The sequence below is a fragment of the Mustela erminea genome, chromosome 1 (assembly GCF_009829155.1).
Source record: "Mustela erminea isolate mMusErm1 chromosome 1, mMusErm1.Pri, whole genome shotgun sequence".
Taxonomy (NCBI): Eukaryota; Metazoa; Chordata; class Mammalia; order Carnivora; family Mustelidae; genus Mustela; species Mustela erminea.
The window spans coordinates 19318716-19337244 of record NC_045614.1 but is presented as its reverse complement, the minus strand read 5'-3'; the positions used below and the strand labels follow the sequence as shown (position 1 = coordinate 19337244).

Sequence of the window (18529 nt, the reverse complement as noted above, 5' to 3'; positions counted from 1 at the left end):
GAATCACCATGACCAATGACTGGGGAACTGCCAAGTGTGAAGGTTTTAGTCACTCTTTAGTCTGTATCAGTAGATAACTAGTAACTGACTCTCTGTTCAGTTCTGGGCATTCTCTCCAACTGCCTCACTGCTACCCTCTCTCACACACAACAGAATGTCAAACACAGGTTTGATAAAGATACATGATCTGTTCCAAACATCACACGACACAAGCAGCATGTCTCACCCCAAATCAGTATCCTTCTAAGCCTGGAGAGAGAGCAAATGGGCAGAGAACTTTCAGTACTTTATCCCTCACCAAAAAGCAAGTTCCCAATACCAAAACCAGATAAAGCCACCAAAAAAAAAAGAGAAGCACAGGCCAGTATCTCTGATGAACACAGATGCAAAAATATTCAGCAAAATACTAGCCAACTGAATCTAACAATCCAAACAACAATCCAAAAAATCGTTCACCATGATCAACTGGGATTTGTTCCTGGGATGAAAGGTGGTTCAATATTAGCAATTTAATCAATGTGATATGTCATATCAATAAGAGAAAGGCTAGAAATCATTTGATCATTTCAATAGATGCAGAAAAAGCATTTGACAAAGAACATACATTCATGATAAAAAACCCTCAACAAAGTAGGTCTAGAGGGAACACGCCTCAACACAATAAAGGCTATATGTGAAAAACCCACAGTGAACATCATATTCAATGGGGGAAAAAACTGAGTTTTGCCCCAAAGTTCAGGAAAAAAACAAAGATGTCACTCTCACCACTTTCATTCAACACAGTACTAGAAGTCCTAGCCATGGCAATTAGACAACAAAATGGGAAAAAAAGGCATCCAAACTGGATGTAAGTAAGTAAAATTTGGGGTGCCTGGGTGGCTCAGTTAGTTAAGCGACTGCCTTTGGCTCAGGTCATGATCCTGGAGTCCTGGGACCAAGCCCCCGCATCGGGCTCCCTGCTCAGCGGGGTGTCTGCCTCTCCCTCTGACCCTCCCCATCTCGTGTTCTCACACTCTCTCTCTCAAATAAATAAATAAAATCTTTTTTTTAAAAAAAAGGAGGTAAAATTTTTCCTACTGCAGATAACATGACACTTCATATAGAAAAGACTCCACAAAAAAACTACTAGAACCAATAAATGAATTCAGTAAAGTCACAGGATACAAAATCAATGTACAGATATCTGTTGCATTCCTATACACTAAGTAGAAAGAGAAATTAGGAAAACCATCCCACTTAGAATTGTACCAAAAATAATAAAGTATCTAGGAATAAACTTAACCGAAGACATGAAACATCTGTACTCTAAGAACTATAGAAGACTGATGAGGGCGTGTGGACGGCTCAGTCGGTTCAGCACCTGCCTTCAGCTCAGGTCATGATCCTGGGGTCCTGGGATCAAGTTCCGCATTGGGCTCCTGCTCAGCAGGGAGTCTTCTTCTCCCCGCTCTACCCTTCCCCTCTGCTCATGATCTTTTTCTCTCTCAAATAAATAAATAAATAAAATCTTTTAGAAAAAGGAGACACTGATGAAAGAGATTAAAGACAACACAGAGAAATGGAAAGACAGTCCATGCTCATGGATGAGAAGAATAAATAAATATGATTAAATATGGTTAAACTGTGTACACACCAAAAGCAATCTCCAGATTTGATGTAATCTCCATCCAAATACCTACAGCATTTTTCAATGAACAAACGTTCCTCAAATTTGTATGGAACCACCTGACTCTGAATAGCCAAAGCAACCTTAAAATAGAAAAACAAAACTGGAGGTATCACAATTTCAGGCTTCAAGTTGTATTACAAAGCTGAACAGAAACAAAACAGAAAACCCAGAAATAACCCCACAATTATATGATCACTTAGTCTTCAACATAAGAAAGAATATCCAATGGAAATAAGACAGTCCCTTCAACAAATGATGTTAGGAAACTGGTCAGCTATATGCAAAAGAAAGAAATTACACCACTTTCTTATACCATACACAAAAATAAACTCAAAATGGATTAAAGGCCTAAATGTGAGACCTGAAACCATAAAAATCCTTGAAGAGAGCACAGGCAGTAATCTGTAACATTGGCCATTGCTACATTTTCCTAGGTACGTGTCCTGAGGCAAGGGAAACAAAAGCAAAAATAAACTACTGGAACTATGATCAAAATAAAAAGTTTCTACACAGTGAAGGAAACAATCTAAAACTAGAACGAAATCTAAAACTAAAAAGCAACCTAATGAATGGGAGAAGATATCTGCAAATGACATATCCATTCAAGGATTAGGATCCAAAATATATAAAGAACTTTTACAACTCAACACCCAAAAAACAAAGAATCCAATCAAAAAATGAGAGAGGGACAAGTAGACTCCACACTGAGTGCGGAGTCCGACACGGGGCTCCATCCCATGACCCTGAGATCATGACCTGAGCCAAAATCAAGAGTCAGCTGCTTGACCAACTGAGCCACCCAGGTACCCCTCAGTGGTGCATTTCAAAGTGGCAAAGACTGCTGCCCTGGGATACCCGGCTGCTTAGGCCTCTAGCAGCCTTCTCTGGCAAAATCCCTGCCGTCCCTCAGACCTGGTTACTGGCTCGTGACCTTTCAGTTCCCCACTCCTCAGCCAAGTTGCAAAGCTGGGCCAACCTGCAGCTACCTATGGCTGGGTACCATATGCAACACCCTTGAGGCACTGAAACATGAGGTGATCAAGGCATTCTCTGTGCAGGCCTACTGTGTGGTCTCCTCTGCCTAGGGAGATAGGAAATGGTCCCTCTGGTGGAGTCTGAGCGTCCAGTCAAGTTTCAGAGGCCCCATGGTGCTGACTCACATCAGGGTGATCCTGATCTGGGCCCTGGACTACGACAATGAGACCAATTTACTCTGTGGCCAAGTTCAGCTTCTGTGAATGATGCACATGGACAGTCACATGACGGGGCTGCAGGGAAATGGCACAAGTCAACAGGAAGATCCTCTGGCTGGAGATCAAGGAGCCAAAACTTTGTCCCCATTAAGATGAGGAACCATGGAAGTGGGTATAAGGGGCCTTTGCTTTGCTGGGTAAAGCAGAGCCATACCCATAAGAGACCATCTTTGCTGGACATGCAAGCCTCAAACCAGCACATGGCTCTTGCCATAAAGGCCAAGGCCACCAGATCACATGCTGAACACAACTTGTCCAGTCCAGCCAGTGCCCTCCAGGTCTGAGTTATGAAGCATTTTACCTGATGTTAACTGTGCTCATCTAAGAACAAAAAGTAATTTTCCCCCTCAGAGGGACAGCTAAGCATAATTATAGCCATTAATAAAATTCTCACAATCAGTCAGTGCCTCAATCCCAACACCATCTATTTTTACTTCGTCATATTTTTTCAGCCCTTGTCAGGAAAAAAAAAATTTTTTTTTAAAAACAGAAGTCAAGTCCACACTTCATTAAGTATTTGAGTTGATGGGTCTGGGCAAATGTCATTCTTACAACCCACCCCAAAGATGCCTTCCCTCGCCAACCCGCATTTCCCGGTGTGTTGTGTTCACAAGGGCTCCATTCAGAGCCAGGGAACACCCACTCGAGGCAGGAAGAAACTGCAGTTCATCTCATGCAGGCGGGGTTGCCACAAAGCTCTCAAGCATCCAAAGAAACGGTCCTTTCATGAGTTCCCCTTCCTGGCCAAAAAGAGTACCCATTGTTCTCAGGGGAACAATTGGGGGCCCAAGCCAGCAGCTAGGAGCACAGTCCCAGGAAGGGCTGCTCCCAGTCTGCCGACATCTTGGGCTGAGGGAAAGTCCACATTGTCTCCAGCCTAGGAGGATAAGGGGAAGCAGGAATGAAAATTCAACCTTGCGGGCTCTACCAAAATGAGACATCTGAAGGGGCAGCCAATCATTTCCTGAGATGCAATGGTGTCTCTCCTGACCACCCTACAAAGGAGGGGTAAGAACGTCTCCAGGCACATAATCACCTTCCTCAGCCAGCCCCTTGGTCACTGAAGTCAGAGGAGAGGCACTTGCAGGGAGCTGGAGCCAATCCCAAGGGAGGCAAGAGTCAAGATGGGTAGCTTATACTGTGGCCAACTTGGGAGAGCCGATGATCTAGCCAACAAAGGCCAACCTGGCTTTGTGGGACCCACCCACACAAACCCTGACAAGGAGGGAGGGTGCTCTAGGGTCCAAAGGCATCTGTGAGAGCAAAAGACAGCTGATGTGGGGTGAGCTCTGCATACAGGTATCCAGTCTGGTCCAAGGGAGCACATGCAAGGTCCACCTGCTTTTGCGTGTTCTAAGGCCACAGAAGAGAACAGAATCCCAAGGCCCAAGTCTCTCTGGAAGGTCATGCTGGCCACTAGGCCTGGAGGTATCCCACAGCCCCTGCTGGCATCATCAGGTCAAGGGGATCCATGTGGGAGTTAAGCCGGGGTCAGCAATAGCAAATCAATTCTCGAGGCGGAGCTAGAGAACAGCAAGGGAAGCAGCAGGTGCTGGGCAAGCTAATATTGAACAAGGGCCATCTGGACATGAAAGGGTGTCAGGCATGAGGCAGAGCAGAGAATCCAGGACCTCAGGGCCACCTCCTCGGGTGGGTCCCCTCTTTTATTTCCTTGCGGCCTGGTGTATAAAGTACAGGGCAGCCCTTTGCAAAGCTAATGTTACCTGATGGGCACATTTGGCTAATGCAAAGCAATACGCCCTCTGCCACTGTGACTCCCAGAGTCACCACAACCTCCAGAAATAGGCAGCATAACCACACAGGTTCGATGCACACAGGTCAAATAAGGCTTGGGCAGGTGGCCAAGGCAGCTCACTCAGAATGAGACTGACTTTTCCATCCCTTCAATACACTACTGATTGCTTCGTCTGTTCCAAACACTGACTTACTCCATCACCAATCTCCATGCATATCCCCTGACCAGTCACAGCAAGAAAGACAACCACACTATCAAATCGCATCTGGGGGCATCCGGGTGGCTCAGTCGTTAAGTGTCTGCCTTCGGCTCAGGTCACGATCCCAGGGTCCTGGGTATCGAGCCCTGCATCGGACTTCCCGCTTGGCAGGGAGCCTGCTTCTCCCTCCCCCTGCTTGTGTTCCCTCTCACTGTGTCTTTCTGTCAAATAAATAAAATCTTAAAAAAAAAAAAAAAAAAACCTTGTCTGATTTCAAGAGAGCACCACGCTCTGTTTGTGAATCCTCATTAGACAACTGGGCCATGGCCAAAATGGCTAGAAGACCAAGCCTTGCCCAGGACCAGGCTGACAGAAGAAAGTCTATGCCAGAGGCCACGGTGGACCCTGAGCCAGGCATGTCCGTGGGGCAAGAAAGAGGCCAGTATGGCTGGGACATGACATGCAAAAGGAAAAGGGGAGAGAGAGGAGGCCAGAGGCCAATCACGTGGGCCTCCATTCTAAGTGCAGCTCAGTAATAGTTGGGGGAAAGGGGGTGTGTTAGCAATTTAAGCTTTACCAAGATAAGAACATCTCTTGCCTCAGTGCGGGAAAACAGACTGAGAGGGGAAAAACAGAAAAAGGAGGGACACCTGGGTGGCTCAGTCAGTTAAGAGCATGCCTTCAGCTCAGATAATGGTCCCAGGGTCCCCAGATGGAATCCCCTATTGGGCTCCTTGCTCAGCAGAGAGCCTGCTTCTACCTCTGCCTGCCACTCGCCCTGCTTGTACGCTCTCTCTCTCTGACAAATAAATAAAATCTTTAAAAACAAACAAAAAAAGGAACAGAGAGCGGCAGCCTGGGCAAATAAGTGGCAGCTCAGGTGACGGCAGTAGTAGTGATGGATACCATTTGGAAGTCACCTTAAAACACTCCTTGGGAACAAGATCTGAGATATTCCTCACATACGTAAGAATATTGGGCAAGTTATTAAAAATCATCTTCCCAAAGAATACTTAAGGACTATGAGGAAAAAACTCAAACTACAGTGAATAAAAAAAGGTAGGTTTAGGGGTGCCTGGGTGGCTCAGTCTGTTGAGCATCTGACTCTTGGTTTTGGGTCAGGTCATGAGATCAAGCCCTATGTCAGGCTCTATGGTCAGTGGAGTCTGCTTGGGATTCTCTCTCCCTCTCCCTCTCGCGTTCTTTCTAAAGTAAATAAATAAATCTTTAAAAAAAAAAAAAAAGTAGGCCCAGAAAGATGTCTAGTATAGGGTATATATAGGTATACATAAACAAGTATAAATATTTTTTAAGATTAAAAATAATTTTACTTATTTATCTAAGAGAGCACATGCATGAGCTGGGGGAGGGGTAGAAGGCAAAGGAGAGAATCCCCAAGCAGACTCCTCCCCCAACATGCAGCCTGACATGAGGCTCAGTCCCATGACTGGAGACCATCACCTGAGCCGAAATCAAGAGCTGAACATTCAACTGATTGAGCTACTCGGGTATCCCAAGAAAGAAATCTTTCTTTTTTTTTTTAAGATTTATTTATTTATTTGAGAGACAGCACGTGCACCAGCAGGAGGAGAGGAGAGGGAGAGGGAAAGAAGCACTCTCCCTACTGACCATAGAGCCCAATGCGGGCTCACAACCCTGAGATCATGACCTGAGCCGAAATCAAGAGTCAGATGCTTAACAGACCAACTGAGCCACTCGGGCCCCCAGACTCTAAATAAATCTTTTAAAAAAAAAGGAAGAGGAAGAAGTTACACTACCAGGTATTTATCCAAAGGGCACACACACAGATTCAAAGGGGCACATGCGGGGCACCTGGGTGGCTCAGTGGGTTAAAGCCTCTGCCTTTGGCTCAGGTCATGATCCCAGGGTCCTGGGATCGAGCCCCGCATCGGGCTCTCTGCTCAGTGGGGAGCCTGCTTCCTCCTCTCTCTCTGCCTGCCCCTCTGCCTACTTGTGATCTGTCTGTCAAATAAATAAATAAATAAATAAAATCTTTTTTAAAAAGGGGGGGGGGGGCACATGCATCCCAACGCTTATAGCAGCAATGTCCGCAACAGCCAAAATACGGAAATAGCCCTGAAGTCCATCAATAGGTGAATGGATAAAGATGTACTTGCCCATCAAAAAGAATGAAATCTTGTCATTTGCAGCAACATGGATGGAACTAGAGTATTATGTTAAGTGAAATAAGTCAGAAAGACGAATATCATGATTTCACTCATATGTGGAATTTAAGAAACAAAACAGATGAACATAGGGGAAGGGAAGGAAAAATACAGTAAGATAAAATCAGAGAAGGAGACAAACCATAAGAGACTCTTAACTATAGGAAACAAACAGTGTTGCTAGAGGAGAAGTGGATGGAGGGACGGGGTAACTGGGTGAGGGGCACTAAGGAGGGCCCCTGAGGTAATGAGCACGGGGTGTTATATGCACCTGATGAGTCACTCAACTCTACCTCCAAAACTAGTAATATGCTGTATGTTAATTTATTTTAAATAAACAACAAAAACAAAATTTAAAATTTAAAAATTTAAAAAATATATGGCCAGTATGATCTCAGGTCTAAGATGTCTGTGTGTGTGATATGGACACCTCCTCACAAACAGAAAATGGTAGAAGACTTCACTCTGAATGGTAGGAACAAGAGATTTTTCTTTCTCCCTTTTCTACAACACACATTTATATCTCATTATTATAATTGAGGGGAAAAAAACCCATTTTATATAAAGATTTATTAAGCCGCTTTACATCCAGGGAAATTGAAGCTCCAGAGACCAAGTCACGCTTTCTGATCTGATTTCCCGCCCCACACAACGCTGATGGCAAGACTGTCTGGAACAAAGAGTCACACATTTTCATCTGTTTTTCTATAGGCTGATCAGCTACTAAATGGTCTGCTTTCTACACATAAATGTGCTCAGATAAAATCCTGTTTTCCCAGTAAAATCTCTTTACTCCCCATAAGCCTGTTAAATATTTCTCTGCCAGATACAGCAAATACCCAGCTTGCTGCATTGATTCAAGGCACCTTTTGTCAAAACTAATCCACGTAAAACATTCCAGTGACCACTGGAACATGGGCAACCACTACAGGGTTTGGACATTCAGAAGATCAAATGTGAAGGTGGCCAAGGACTGCACTCCCCAGAGTGCCACTCTTCTTTTTCTAAAAGGCAGACTAGCAACTAGCTTGCTGGGGCATTACAAAGATGACACGGAAAACTTCTGAAAACAACAACGAGCTCTGTGGACCTGAGCCAGGATTTTTAAGAGTATGACCACCTCTGACATCAGAAGGCCACCCTGAGAACAAGTCATGACCTAAAGAAAAGGGGGCCGGGAGAAAATGAAGGGAGCACAAGGAAGGTGCAGGTAAGGAGCAGGTCTGCCCAGATCTAAGGGAAAATGGCACAGAGCCACCTCTCAGTGGGACGAGTGGCATAGTGTTTGTGACCATATCTAATCTAGATGCCGGGGGCTTGTGGATCAGAGAGGAGAAAGTTGGAAAGGACCCACCAGAGACTGTGAGTGCTTTGACCAGTGAGTACAGTGAAGTGTTGCTGTGCAAGTTACCAAGCCAGGCCTTAAGAGACTGGGAGTTTCCACTTCCTGTTTCTTGGAATACCCAATCCTGGAACCCACCTAACTGTGCCGTGAGGAAATTCAAGCAGCCCAGGGGACGGTCTAAATGGAGAGGAACCAAGGACCCTGACCAACAGCCCCGGCTAAGCTCCCTGTCCAGAGGCAGCACCAACTTGTCAGCCAGGAATAAGCCATTTTAGAAGTGGACGCTCCGGGGCACCTGGGTGGCTCAGTGGGTTGGACTCTCTGTCTTCGGCTCAGGTCATGATCCCAGGGTCCTGGGATCAAGCCCCGCGTCGGGCTCTCTGCTCAGCAGGGAGCCTGCTTCCCCCTCTCTCTCTGCCTGCCTCTTTGTCTACTTGTGATCTCTGTCTGTCAAATAAATAAATAAAATCTTAAAAAAAAAAAAAAAAAGAAGTGGACCCTCCAGACCCAGATGAGCCACTCTCATTAGTGCCATGTGAAGCAGATATGAGGTTTCTTGATGAGCTCTGACCCCCTGAATTCCTAGCCACAAAACTGTGAGCAAACAAACTGGGAGTTCTAAACCACGAACTTTTGGAGGTTTAAACACACCAAGAGATCACCAGAACACTGTGTCTGCACATGTCTAAAGGCAAAAGAGACATAAAAACTACCATCACAAAGTACCAATCTTGGGATATTTTTAGTTCGGTTTCAAGCCATACCTCGAGGGAAGAATGCTTGCCATAGGACAACTGTGGCCAAGAGCCAAATGTGGCCTACCACTTGTTTCTGTACAACCTATGACCTAAAAATGGTTTCTGCATTTTCAAAATGATTGAGAGAAAATAAAATGAAAAGATTATCTTTTGACATGTGAAAATTATATGAAATTCAAATTTCAGTTCTAGCGTCCACAGGTAAAGTTCTATTGGAACACGCTCACGTCCATTCATGTACACATTATCTATGGCTACTGTTGTGCTACAATGGCAGGGCTGAGGAGTTTCAACAGAAACCACGCTGCCAGCAAAGCCTAAACTATTTACTATCTGGCCCTCTAAGAAAAAGAATTGACCTCTGCTCTAGAAGATGTTCCTAACTTGAGAAGTGCAGCCTACCTATCTTGTGGCCACCGTGCAAACTCACTCAGGATCCAGGGGAAATTCCAAGGACCCACAACCCCAGACAAAGGGATGGTGCTTCCTGACACAAAGGCTTCCTATTTCACCTGATTTCCATCTTGGGCCAACCAAGACACTCTTTTGTCACGTGGGTCTCAGATCCCCTTGTTCTCTGGATTGCTTCCCCAAAGGAGATGGGGCAAGGCTAATACTCGTCCTTAAGTGATCAAACACATTAGTAAACATATAACACCAAATGAGAGCAAAACTCCTCTACTTACTTATACCATATTTTATAAAAATAGGTTCAAATCATTTCAAAGTTCTGTATTTCTTGGGTTTAATACCGTGGTTAATGAAAGAAGACCTTTTCCTGCACTTAAGCCTTTCCATCAAATCCTAACACAATGACCACGAAATTTTCTAAACCACAGATGTAAAGGCTTTTTAATGGTAACACCTTCAAAAATAGGAGAAAGAATAAAAGTTTAGGAAGCTATTCAAAGGTATCTGGAGACCCTCTTGTGAGAATCAGTGGTTGTCCCTCTCTTATGATAATTGCACAGGTTCTGGAAGAACCGAGCTCAGAATGCTGGAACTTAGAATGGAAAGCTAAAAAAAACCCCAAAAAACAAAAACAAACAAAAAACAACTAAAACCAAAATGCAGATGAGACTTCTTCCTCATTTACTTAAGCTTTACATCCATCTCACCTTGATGAGTTCTCCATTGGAGGCAACTGAATCCGCTGGAATGGTCACTCGAAATGAGCGCCCAACGACAGCCGTACCATCAGGAATGCCCACCACTGTGGGAACAGCCTCGTGAAGGTCTGAGAGCACTGAATGCATGGACGCCTCGAGCTGGTTCTCCCAGTCCCTGCCAGCCTCCGAAGGCCAATGGGACTGAGCCACAGTCACAGACAGCAGAAGGAGAAAGGTCCTCCCCCAGAGGGGGAGCGGCAGCGAAAGGCCTGCAGACATCCTCATCCCGGCTTGGGTCTGCTCAAGCCAACAGTCTTACTAAGAAAGGAGGCAAGTGACCTGGTCCCAGAGCTGGGTCCTCACCCTCTGCACACCTGCTCCATCCCAGGGCCTGAAAAAGAAGAGAGCAGACTCAGACTTTAGCAAACCCCATAATTTCCAACTTGTACACAGGCAGTTACTACCCCCAAGTGTTGACAAAACATCTACCCTGAGTTGGATCAAGTCTCACCCTACGCTGTCCAGGACAGAGGAACCAGCTACATGTGGCCACTGAGCACTGGAAATGTAGCTGGCCCATTAAGGGTAAAATATACATTGAATTTTGAAAAGTTAGCAAAAAAAAAAAAAAAAAGGAATGTAAGATATCTCCTTAATACTTTTAAAATACCAATTACATACTGAAATGATATTCTTTTGGATATAAAATATATTATGAAATAAAATATTAAGTAAATAATACACATTAACAAATGATGAATAAAGAAATGCTTAAGAAAACACAGGACCGAAATTAATACCTCCTTCTTATTTTTATTTTTTCACATGCCTACCAGAAAATACTAATGTGTGGCTCACATTATATTGCTATTGGGCAGTGCTGCTCTAGACCTAATTCCCAGTATACAGCAAACACAGCAGTCATGAAGACACGATGAGACGAATCTCGAATGTGGGACCTTCTACAAGATAACTGGCCTGGTATACCCAAATGCTGACACCCCTAAACACAGGGGGACTGTTCCAGATTTAGAAACGGCCACCAGATGTACTGTGTGCATCTTGACTGGATCTGGATTTACTTAAAGCAAAAAACTTAAAAACTTTAAATTTAAAACACAGAAGCCCAGCTCCGAAAGAAATAATTGGGCCTCTGGGCAGGAGATTGGATTTATTATTAATTTTTTCAGGTGAGATGACAGTAGTGTGGTTGTGTAAGAGATTGTCCCTAATTTTGAAGGATTTAAGGATGAAGGAGCAAAATTCTCTGCATTTGGGGCGCCTGGGTGGATCAGTGGGTTAAGCCTCTGCCTTTGGTTCGGGTCATGATCCCAGGGTCCTGGGATCGAGCCCCGCATTGGGCTCTCTGCTCCACAGCGAGCCTGCTTCCTCCTCTCTCTCTGCCTGTCTCTCTGCCTACTTGTGATCTCTGTCTGTCAAATAAATAAATAAAAATCTTTAAAAAAAAAAATTCTCTGCATTTTATTTTGAAATGTTTCAAGGGGAAAATTTTTTTTTTTAATATATATAGAGAGAACAAGAAAGATGGCTAATATAACATTTATTAAGTCTTAAAACAATGCTTTTGGGGTGCCTGGGTGGCTTGGTTAAGCATCAGTTAAGTGTCCCACTCTGGATTTTGGCACAGGTCATGATCTCAGGGTTGTGAGATCGAGCCCTGCATCGATCTGGCTCTGCACTGAGCACAGAGCCTGCTTAAGATTCTTTTTTTCTGGGGCGCCTGGGTGGCTCAGTGGGTTAAAGCCTTTGCCTTTGGCTCAGGTCATGATCCCAGAGTTCTGGGATCCAGCCCTGCATGGGGCTCTCTGCTCAGCAGGGAGCCTGCTTCCTCCTCTCTCTGACTGCCTCTCTGCCTACTTGTAATTTCTGTCTGTCAAATAAATAAATAAAATTAAAAAAAAAAAAGATTCTCTTTTTCCTTCTCCCTCTGCCTCTTCCCCCACTAAAAACAATGCTTTTGAAGAGACTAAAAAACCAAGCATTTGCACAGAGAAATTCAGCAACTGTGTATTCCTCACATCCCAAGCCCTAATCACAGGACTTGTTTATTAAACCCGTATTTACAAACTCAGTGCCAGTGAGCAAAACTTATTTGGCCTCACTTGCTCCCCATCCCCAAAAGAGAGATTAGAACCCTGCACCTTGTCCCTCAGTCTCCTTACTTGCTTCAGCAGGCAGCTCAGAACACTTGCCCTAAGGCTGACAAGTCATACTGATGCACTGTGGGACTTGATGGGTGTCCCCAAGGTGACCAGAGCAATTTCCCATTCTAAAAAAGAAAGCCCTGCCCTAAGCCAACCTGCCAAGGGGCCACATGATATTTTTTGACTGGGGTATGCAAAGTAAATGATACTGCTAAAAAAAACAAAAAAACAAAAAACAAGGTCACCGAAGTGGGCAATGTACTATAAAGTCAATGCAAATCCAAGCCAATTCCAACAGGCCTGGGGTTGGGGTTTTTCTGGCTATTGATTTTCCTATTTCTGTTCCTACTTTGTTTTTAAACTAAAATTCATGAGACAGCCAAAGCCCAAGTGAAATAATTTTGAAGTCCGGGAGTCCTAGCTTACCAAAGACTTATCATAAAGGTATTTAAAGCAGCATTACAGCGGAAGAGCAGAAGTGGATTGTGGAAGCAGACAGAGAGCCCGAAATCAGCTTGCAAAGGAGCAGTTCATAGGCACCAGGACCAATGGCCATTTATGCAGGAAATCAAGTACAATTAGGGTCCTCCCTCGCTTCTCCATTATAAATAAGTCCTGGGTGGATTAGCTATACAAATGTAAAAAGCTGAACTTATAAAAAAAATTTTTTTTTAGATTTTTATTTATTTGTTAGAGAGAAAGAAAATGAACACAAGCGGAGGGGAAAGGCAGAGGGACTGAGCAGGGAGCCGATACGAAACTTGATCTCAGGATCCGAGATGATGACCTGCCGTAAGCAGCTGCTTAACTGATTAAGCCACCCAGGTGCCGCTGACTTATAAGTATTTTTCTATGAAAATAACTATTTTTTTTAAAGATTTTATTTATTTATTTGACAGAGATCACAGGTAGGCAGAGAGGCAGGCAGAGAGAGAGGAAGGAAAGCAGGCTCCCTGCTCAGAAGAGAACCCAATGTGGGGCTTGATCCCAGGACTCTGGGATCATGACCTGAGCCAAAGGCAGAGGCTTTAACCCACTGAGCCACCCAGGCGCCCCTGAAAATAACTTTATAAACAGCAGTTATATCTAGCCCTAGTTTTTTTGTTTGTTTGTTTGTTTTACATATTTATTTGACAGAGAAAGAGAGTGTGTAAGCAGGGGGAGTGGCAGAGGCAGAGGGAGAAGCAGGCGCTGGACTGGATCCTGGGATCCTGACCTGAGCTAAGGGCACTTAACTGACTGAGCCACCCAGGAGTCCCAAAATCTTAGAATACAGTAGAATGTCAGGATAAGAAAGGATTTCATTTAACAAGACATCAAAAAATAAAGCATAAAAGAAAAAAAACAACTGGACTTCCATATCTAAGAAGATGAGGTAGACCTATCTTTCCCCTAGTTTCCCACTAAACAGGACAAAAAATTACAGAAATTATATATAAACACGAGACTCTAAAAAGTCAAGGGAAGAAGGCAGACCAGTGAGAGACCTCAAGACTCAAGGGAAGACAAAGTGATGAGTTCTTTTTGCCTCAAACATCCCAGATTTGGAGCTGAAGATGCTGGCAACCCAGAAATGCCAACAGATGACACGAGAGAGAGTCCCAACAAAAGTCTGCTCTCTTTAGCCAGAGGAGCAGGAAGGGGGTAGCCTAGCAAGACAGAAAACATTTAGACAATAACAGCTCTATTCTAGCCAAACACCACAGAAAAAACCATGGCCCCACTCCCACCCAAGCCAGCAAAGGCCAAATGGAGAGCCTCAGACTTCCACCCTCATGAGGCTGTAACAAGGCTCCCTAATCCCCACTGGGGTGGTATCAGAGAAGGCTAAGTAGGACTTTCACCCCTACTGTCCAGTAACAACGTACCACCTGGCCTACTCCTCTAGTCCCTCGGTGTCAGTGGAAACCAAACCTAGACTCTATGCCCATTCAAGCAGTAACGAGGCGTTTCTCCCACTACCTGTGGGGCTGGTGTCAGAGAAGAACTAGTGTCAGAACGCTCACCACTGCTCATTGATAAAGAGGGCTAGGGAACGAGAATTCCCCCCCTACCCAGCAGCAGTTAACAAGGACTTCACCAGGCTTAAGGTGTCAAAAAAGGCTGAGTGGGGCAAACAAACAAACAAACAAAAAAATCAGACTCTTAAATAGGACTGGTAGTTGCCAAAGGGGAGTGGGTGGGGGGGGATGGGTGAGATAGATAAAGGTGATTCAGAGGTACAAACATGGGGCCCCGGGGGGCTCAGACCGTTAAGCCTCCAACTCTTGACTTCAGCTCAGGTCATGATCTCAGGGACCTGAGATCAAGCCCCGAAATGGAGTTCCACTCTCAGGAGGAAGTCTGCTTCTCTCCTTCTCCCTCTGCCCCTGCCCCCCGACTTGCACTGCTCTTTCTCTTTCAAATAAGTAAGTAAATCCACGGGGGCGCCTGGGTGGCTCAGTGGGTTAAGCCGCTGCCTTCGGCTCAGGTCATGATCTCAAAGTCCTGGGATCGAGTCCCACATCAGGCTCTCTGCTCAGCAGGGAGCCTGCTTCCTCCTCTCTCTCTCTCTCTCTCTGCCTGCCTCTCTGCCTACTTGTGATCTCTCTCTGTCAAATAAATAAATAAAATCTTTTAAAAAAAAATAAGTAAGTAAATCTTTAAGAAAAAAAAGAGGTACAAACTTCCAGTTATAAAACAATCATGGAGATACAAAGTACAGCATAGGGAATAGTCAATAATACTGTAATAGTGTTTGGTGACAGATGGTGACTACGCTTATCATGGTGAGCACAGAGGAATGTATAGAGCTGTTGAATCACTATGTTGTCTGCCTGAAACTAAGAGAATACTGTATGTTAATTATACTTCAATTAAAAACAAAGGCTGAGTAAGGAACCTGGACTTCTACCTCCACTTTCCAATAATCAGGCAGTACCTCCCTCATCTGTCTCCTGCCAGAGTATTAGAAAAAGCCAGGAAAAATAATCAGTTTCAGAACAGAGACAAAACTGTTCAGGTTTCAATCAAATACCACTCATCAGGGGCACCTAGGTGGCTCAGTTGGTAAGGCGTCCGACTCTCGGTTTCAGAGCAGGTCAGGATCTCAGGGTTGTGGGACTGAGCCCCACATCAGGCTCTGTGCTGGGCATGGAGCCTGCTTGGGATTCTCTCTACCTCTCCCTCCGCACCCCCCTCTCCCCCACCCTTTCTTTCCCTCTCCAAAAACAAAACAAAACAAAAAAAAAACACACTCATACCATAAACCAGGAAGATCTCAAACTGAATTAAAAGGCAATCAATAGATGACAATACCAAGATGACAAGGATAGGTGGAAAGTAAAAGAAGAGAAAAAGAGGGACGCCTGGGTGGCTCAGTTGTTAAGAGTCTGCCCTCAGCTCAGGTCATGATCCCAGGGTCCTGGGATTGAGCCCTGCATCGGGCTACCTGCTCGGCCGAAGCCTGCTTCTCCCTCTCCCCCTGCTCGTGCTGCCTGTGTTCCTACTCTCACTGTCTCTCTCTGTCAAATAAATAAAATCTTAAAAAAAAAAAAAAAAAAGAACAGAAAAAGATATAACATGCACACATTAATTTAGAGAAAGCAAGAAAGGCTCTATCAATATCAGATAGAATAGACTTTAGAGCAAAGACAATTACCAGAGACAGAGGGAAATGATATAATGATAAAAGGCTCAAGCTACCAAGAATAACAACCCTAAACGTACACACACCAAACAACAAAGTTATATGAAAACTGACAGAACTGAAAGGAAAAATAAACAAATCCACAATTTTAGTTGGAAACTTCAACACCACACTCTCAACAAATGAGAACAACTAGAAAGAAAATTAGCAAGGTTACAAAAGAATTCAAAAATACCGTCGATCAACATGATCTAATCAACATTAACAGCAGAACATACATTCTTTCCAAATGTCCATGGAACATAAATACAGATAAATCATATCTAGAACCATAAATCAAACGCTAAAAAACTTAAAAGAAATAAAATAACACCGAATGTGTTCTCTAACCACAATGGAATCAAATTAGAAATCCGTAACAGAAGGATAATAGGAGGGGCACCTGGGTAGCTCGGTCGTTAAGCCTCTGTTGTCGGCTCAGGTCATGATCCCAGGGTCCTGGGACTGAGCCCTGCATTGGGCCTCCTGCTCAGCGGGGAGTCTGCTTCTCCCTGTCCCCTTCCTCCCTGCTCATGCTCTCTCTCTCAAATAAATAAAATCTTAAAAAATTAAAAAAAATTAAATTTATATAGAAAGGCAAAGAAACTACAATAGCCAAAAAACAATTTTGTAAAAGAGGGATTATTCTACCTAATATCAAAACTTAGCAAGCTACAATAATCAAGACTGTATTAGTGGAGAGACAAACATATAAATCAATGGAACAGCACTGGGAATCCAGAAATTTTTTTAAGATTTATTTATTTATTTGAGAGAGAGTGTTTTAAGCAGACTCTGTGCTGAACACTGAGGGGCTCGATTTCATGACCCTGAGATCCCAACCCAAGCCAAAACCAACAGTTGGACACTTAACCCACTGAGCCACCCAAACACCTCTAGAATCCAGAAACAGATTTAAACAAGAATACCCAACTTATTTTTGAAAAAAATACAAAAGCAATTCAGTGGGGGAAAATAGCTTCTTCAACCAATAGTGCAACCCAGATGTCCTTCAGTGGATGAATGGTTAAACAAACTGTAGTACATCCATACCATGGACTACTAATGAGCAATAAAAAGAAATAAACTATTGATATACTAGACAAAGTGAACAAATCTCAAGTGAATTGTGGTGAGTGTAAAATGCTAATCCTAGAAGTGTACACACTATATTTTTATACATACCTTACATATACGTATTACATATATTATATTTTTATAATATTCTTGAAGTAACAAAATTATAGAAATAGAGAATAGATTAGTGGTTGCCAGGGACTAACGAGGCAGTTGGGGTGTCAAAGAAGTTGGTATAGCTCTAAAAGGGGCACAGGAAAAGGTGGGTTCACAATGGTCTCCAAATTCATAACTGCTTTATCTCCTAAAATAGGATATTACAAAAATACAAAAGAAGAGGAGTGACTGGGTGGCTCAGTCAGTTAAGCATCTGAATCGGTTTTAGCTCCAGTCGTGATCTCAGGGTCATGGGATCAAGCCCTGCGTCTGGCTCCCCACTCAGTGCCATGCACTCTCTCTAAAAAATAAATAAATCTGAAACAACAACAACAACAGAACATTAAGGTATGACAAAGCTGAGTAGCAGATACTAAGGTTATATATAATGTTAGTCTATGTTCTCTGCTAGAGACCTAAACACCGTGAAGGTAAAGGGCTGTCATCTCAAACTAATAAAAATCCTAAAACAGTAAGTCCTGCTCCGTGTCTTCTTCACCACCTTCTGAGGACTGGAAAGCCCTGTCCTCATTCATGTGTCTAGCAAATTCTGAATGGCATCCAGATCTCAGCCCCTGGAGCTACTGCCCTGCCCCAACCCTACCCCACTGATCAACTCCATTTCTGTCTACCCCTACCCTCCTGGGCCCCATTTCACTCAAGTTCACATACTCCTAGTTTCTAGTTTCTAGGACAGCACTTGGTCCCTAAAGGCTCAGATAAAAAAACACATGAAGCTGCGCCACAAAGATACGAAAAGTGATTTGAGATTTATCTACCTTGGAAAGTCAATGAAGATATTTTATGATCTGGCACGATCCCATCCTCTCATCAGTGCTAGATAAATACTAGGTATAACACTGTCCTCCTTCCTGTTTCCACTACCTTGTTCCACCCTAAGGCCATAGGCAACCGGGTAGTTCTCATGGGATTTCAGACCCATTCCCCAAAAGGGACTTCTCCTGCCAGCCATCTGGCTGTATCACTTTTTCCCAGCACAGACTTGCCAAACGTGTTAAATGTCACACTTCCTCAAGGGGACACCAAATGACCACGGACTTAGAGGCTGGGGTCCTGTGGACATCAGCTCCCAAGAACCACTTAACTCTCTGTGACCGCTGCAGGGTCCTCCACCAGGAAGGGCAAAGAAGGAAACACCCTGACTCCTCAACACACAGGTTCATCATAC

General features: G+C 44.0%; 1 protein-coding gene across 4 annotated transcripts in view; it reads right to left on the bottom strand.

The window, feature by feature from the left end:
• DAG1 (dystroglycan 1) overlaps window positions 1-18529 on the bottom strand; it is a 68379-nt gene that overhangs the window by 9775 nt on the left and 40075 nt on the right. For all 4 annotated transcript variants that reach the window (XM_032319796.1, XM_032319787.1, XM_032319806.1 and 1 more), the window contains exon 2: window positions 10285-10666. In XM_032319796.1, coding sequence (XP_032175687.1) covers window positions 10285-10560 — 276 coding nt within the window. In that variant the 5' untranslated portion in view covers window positions 10561-10666. The remainder of the gene's footprint in view (window positions 1-10284; window positions 10667-18529) is intronic.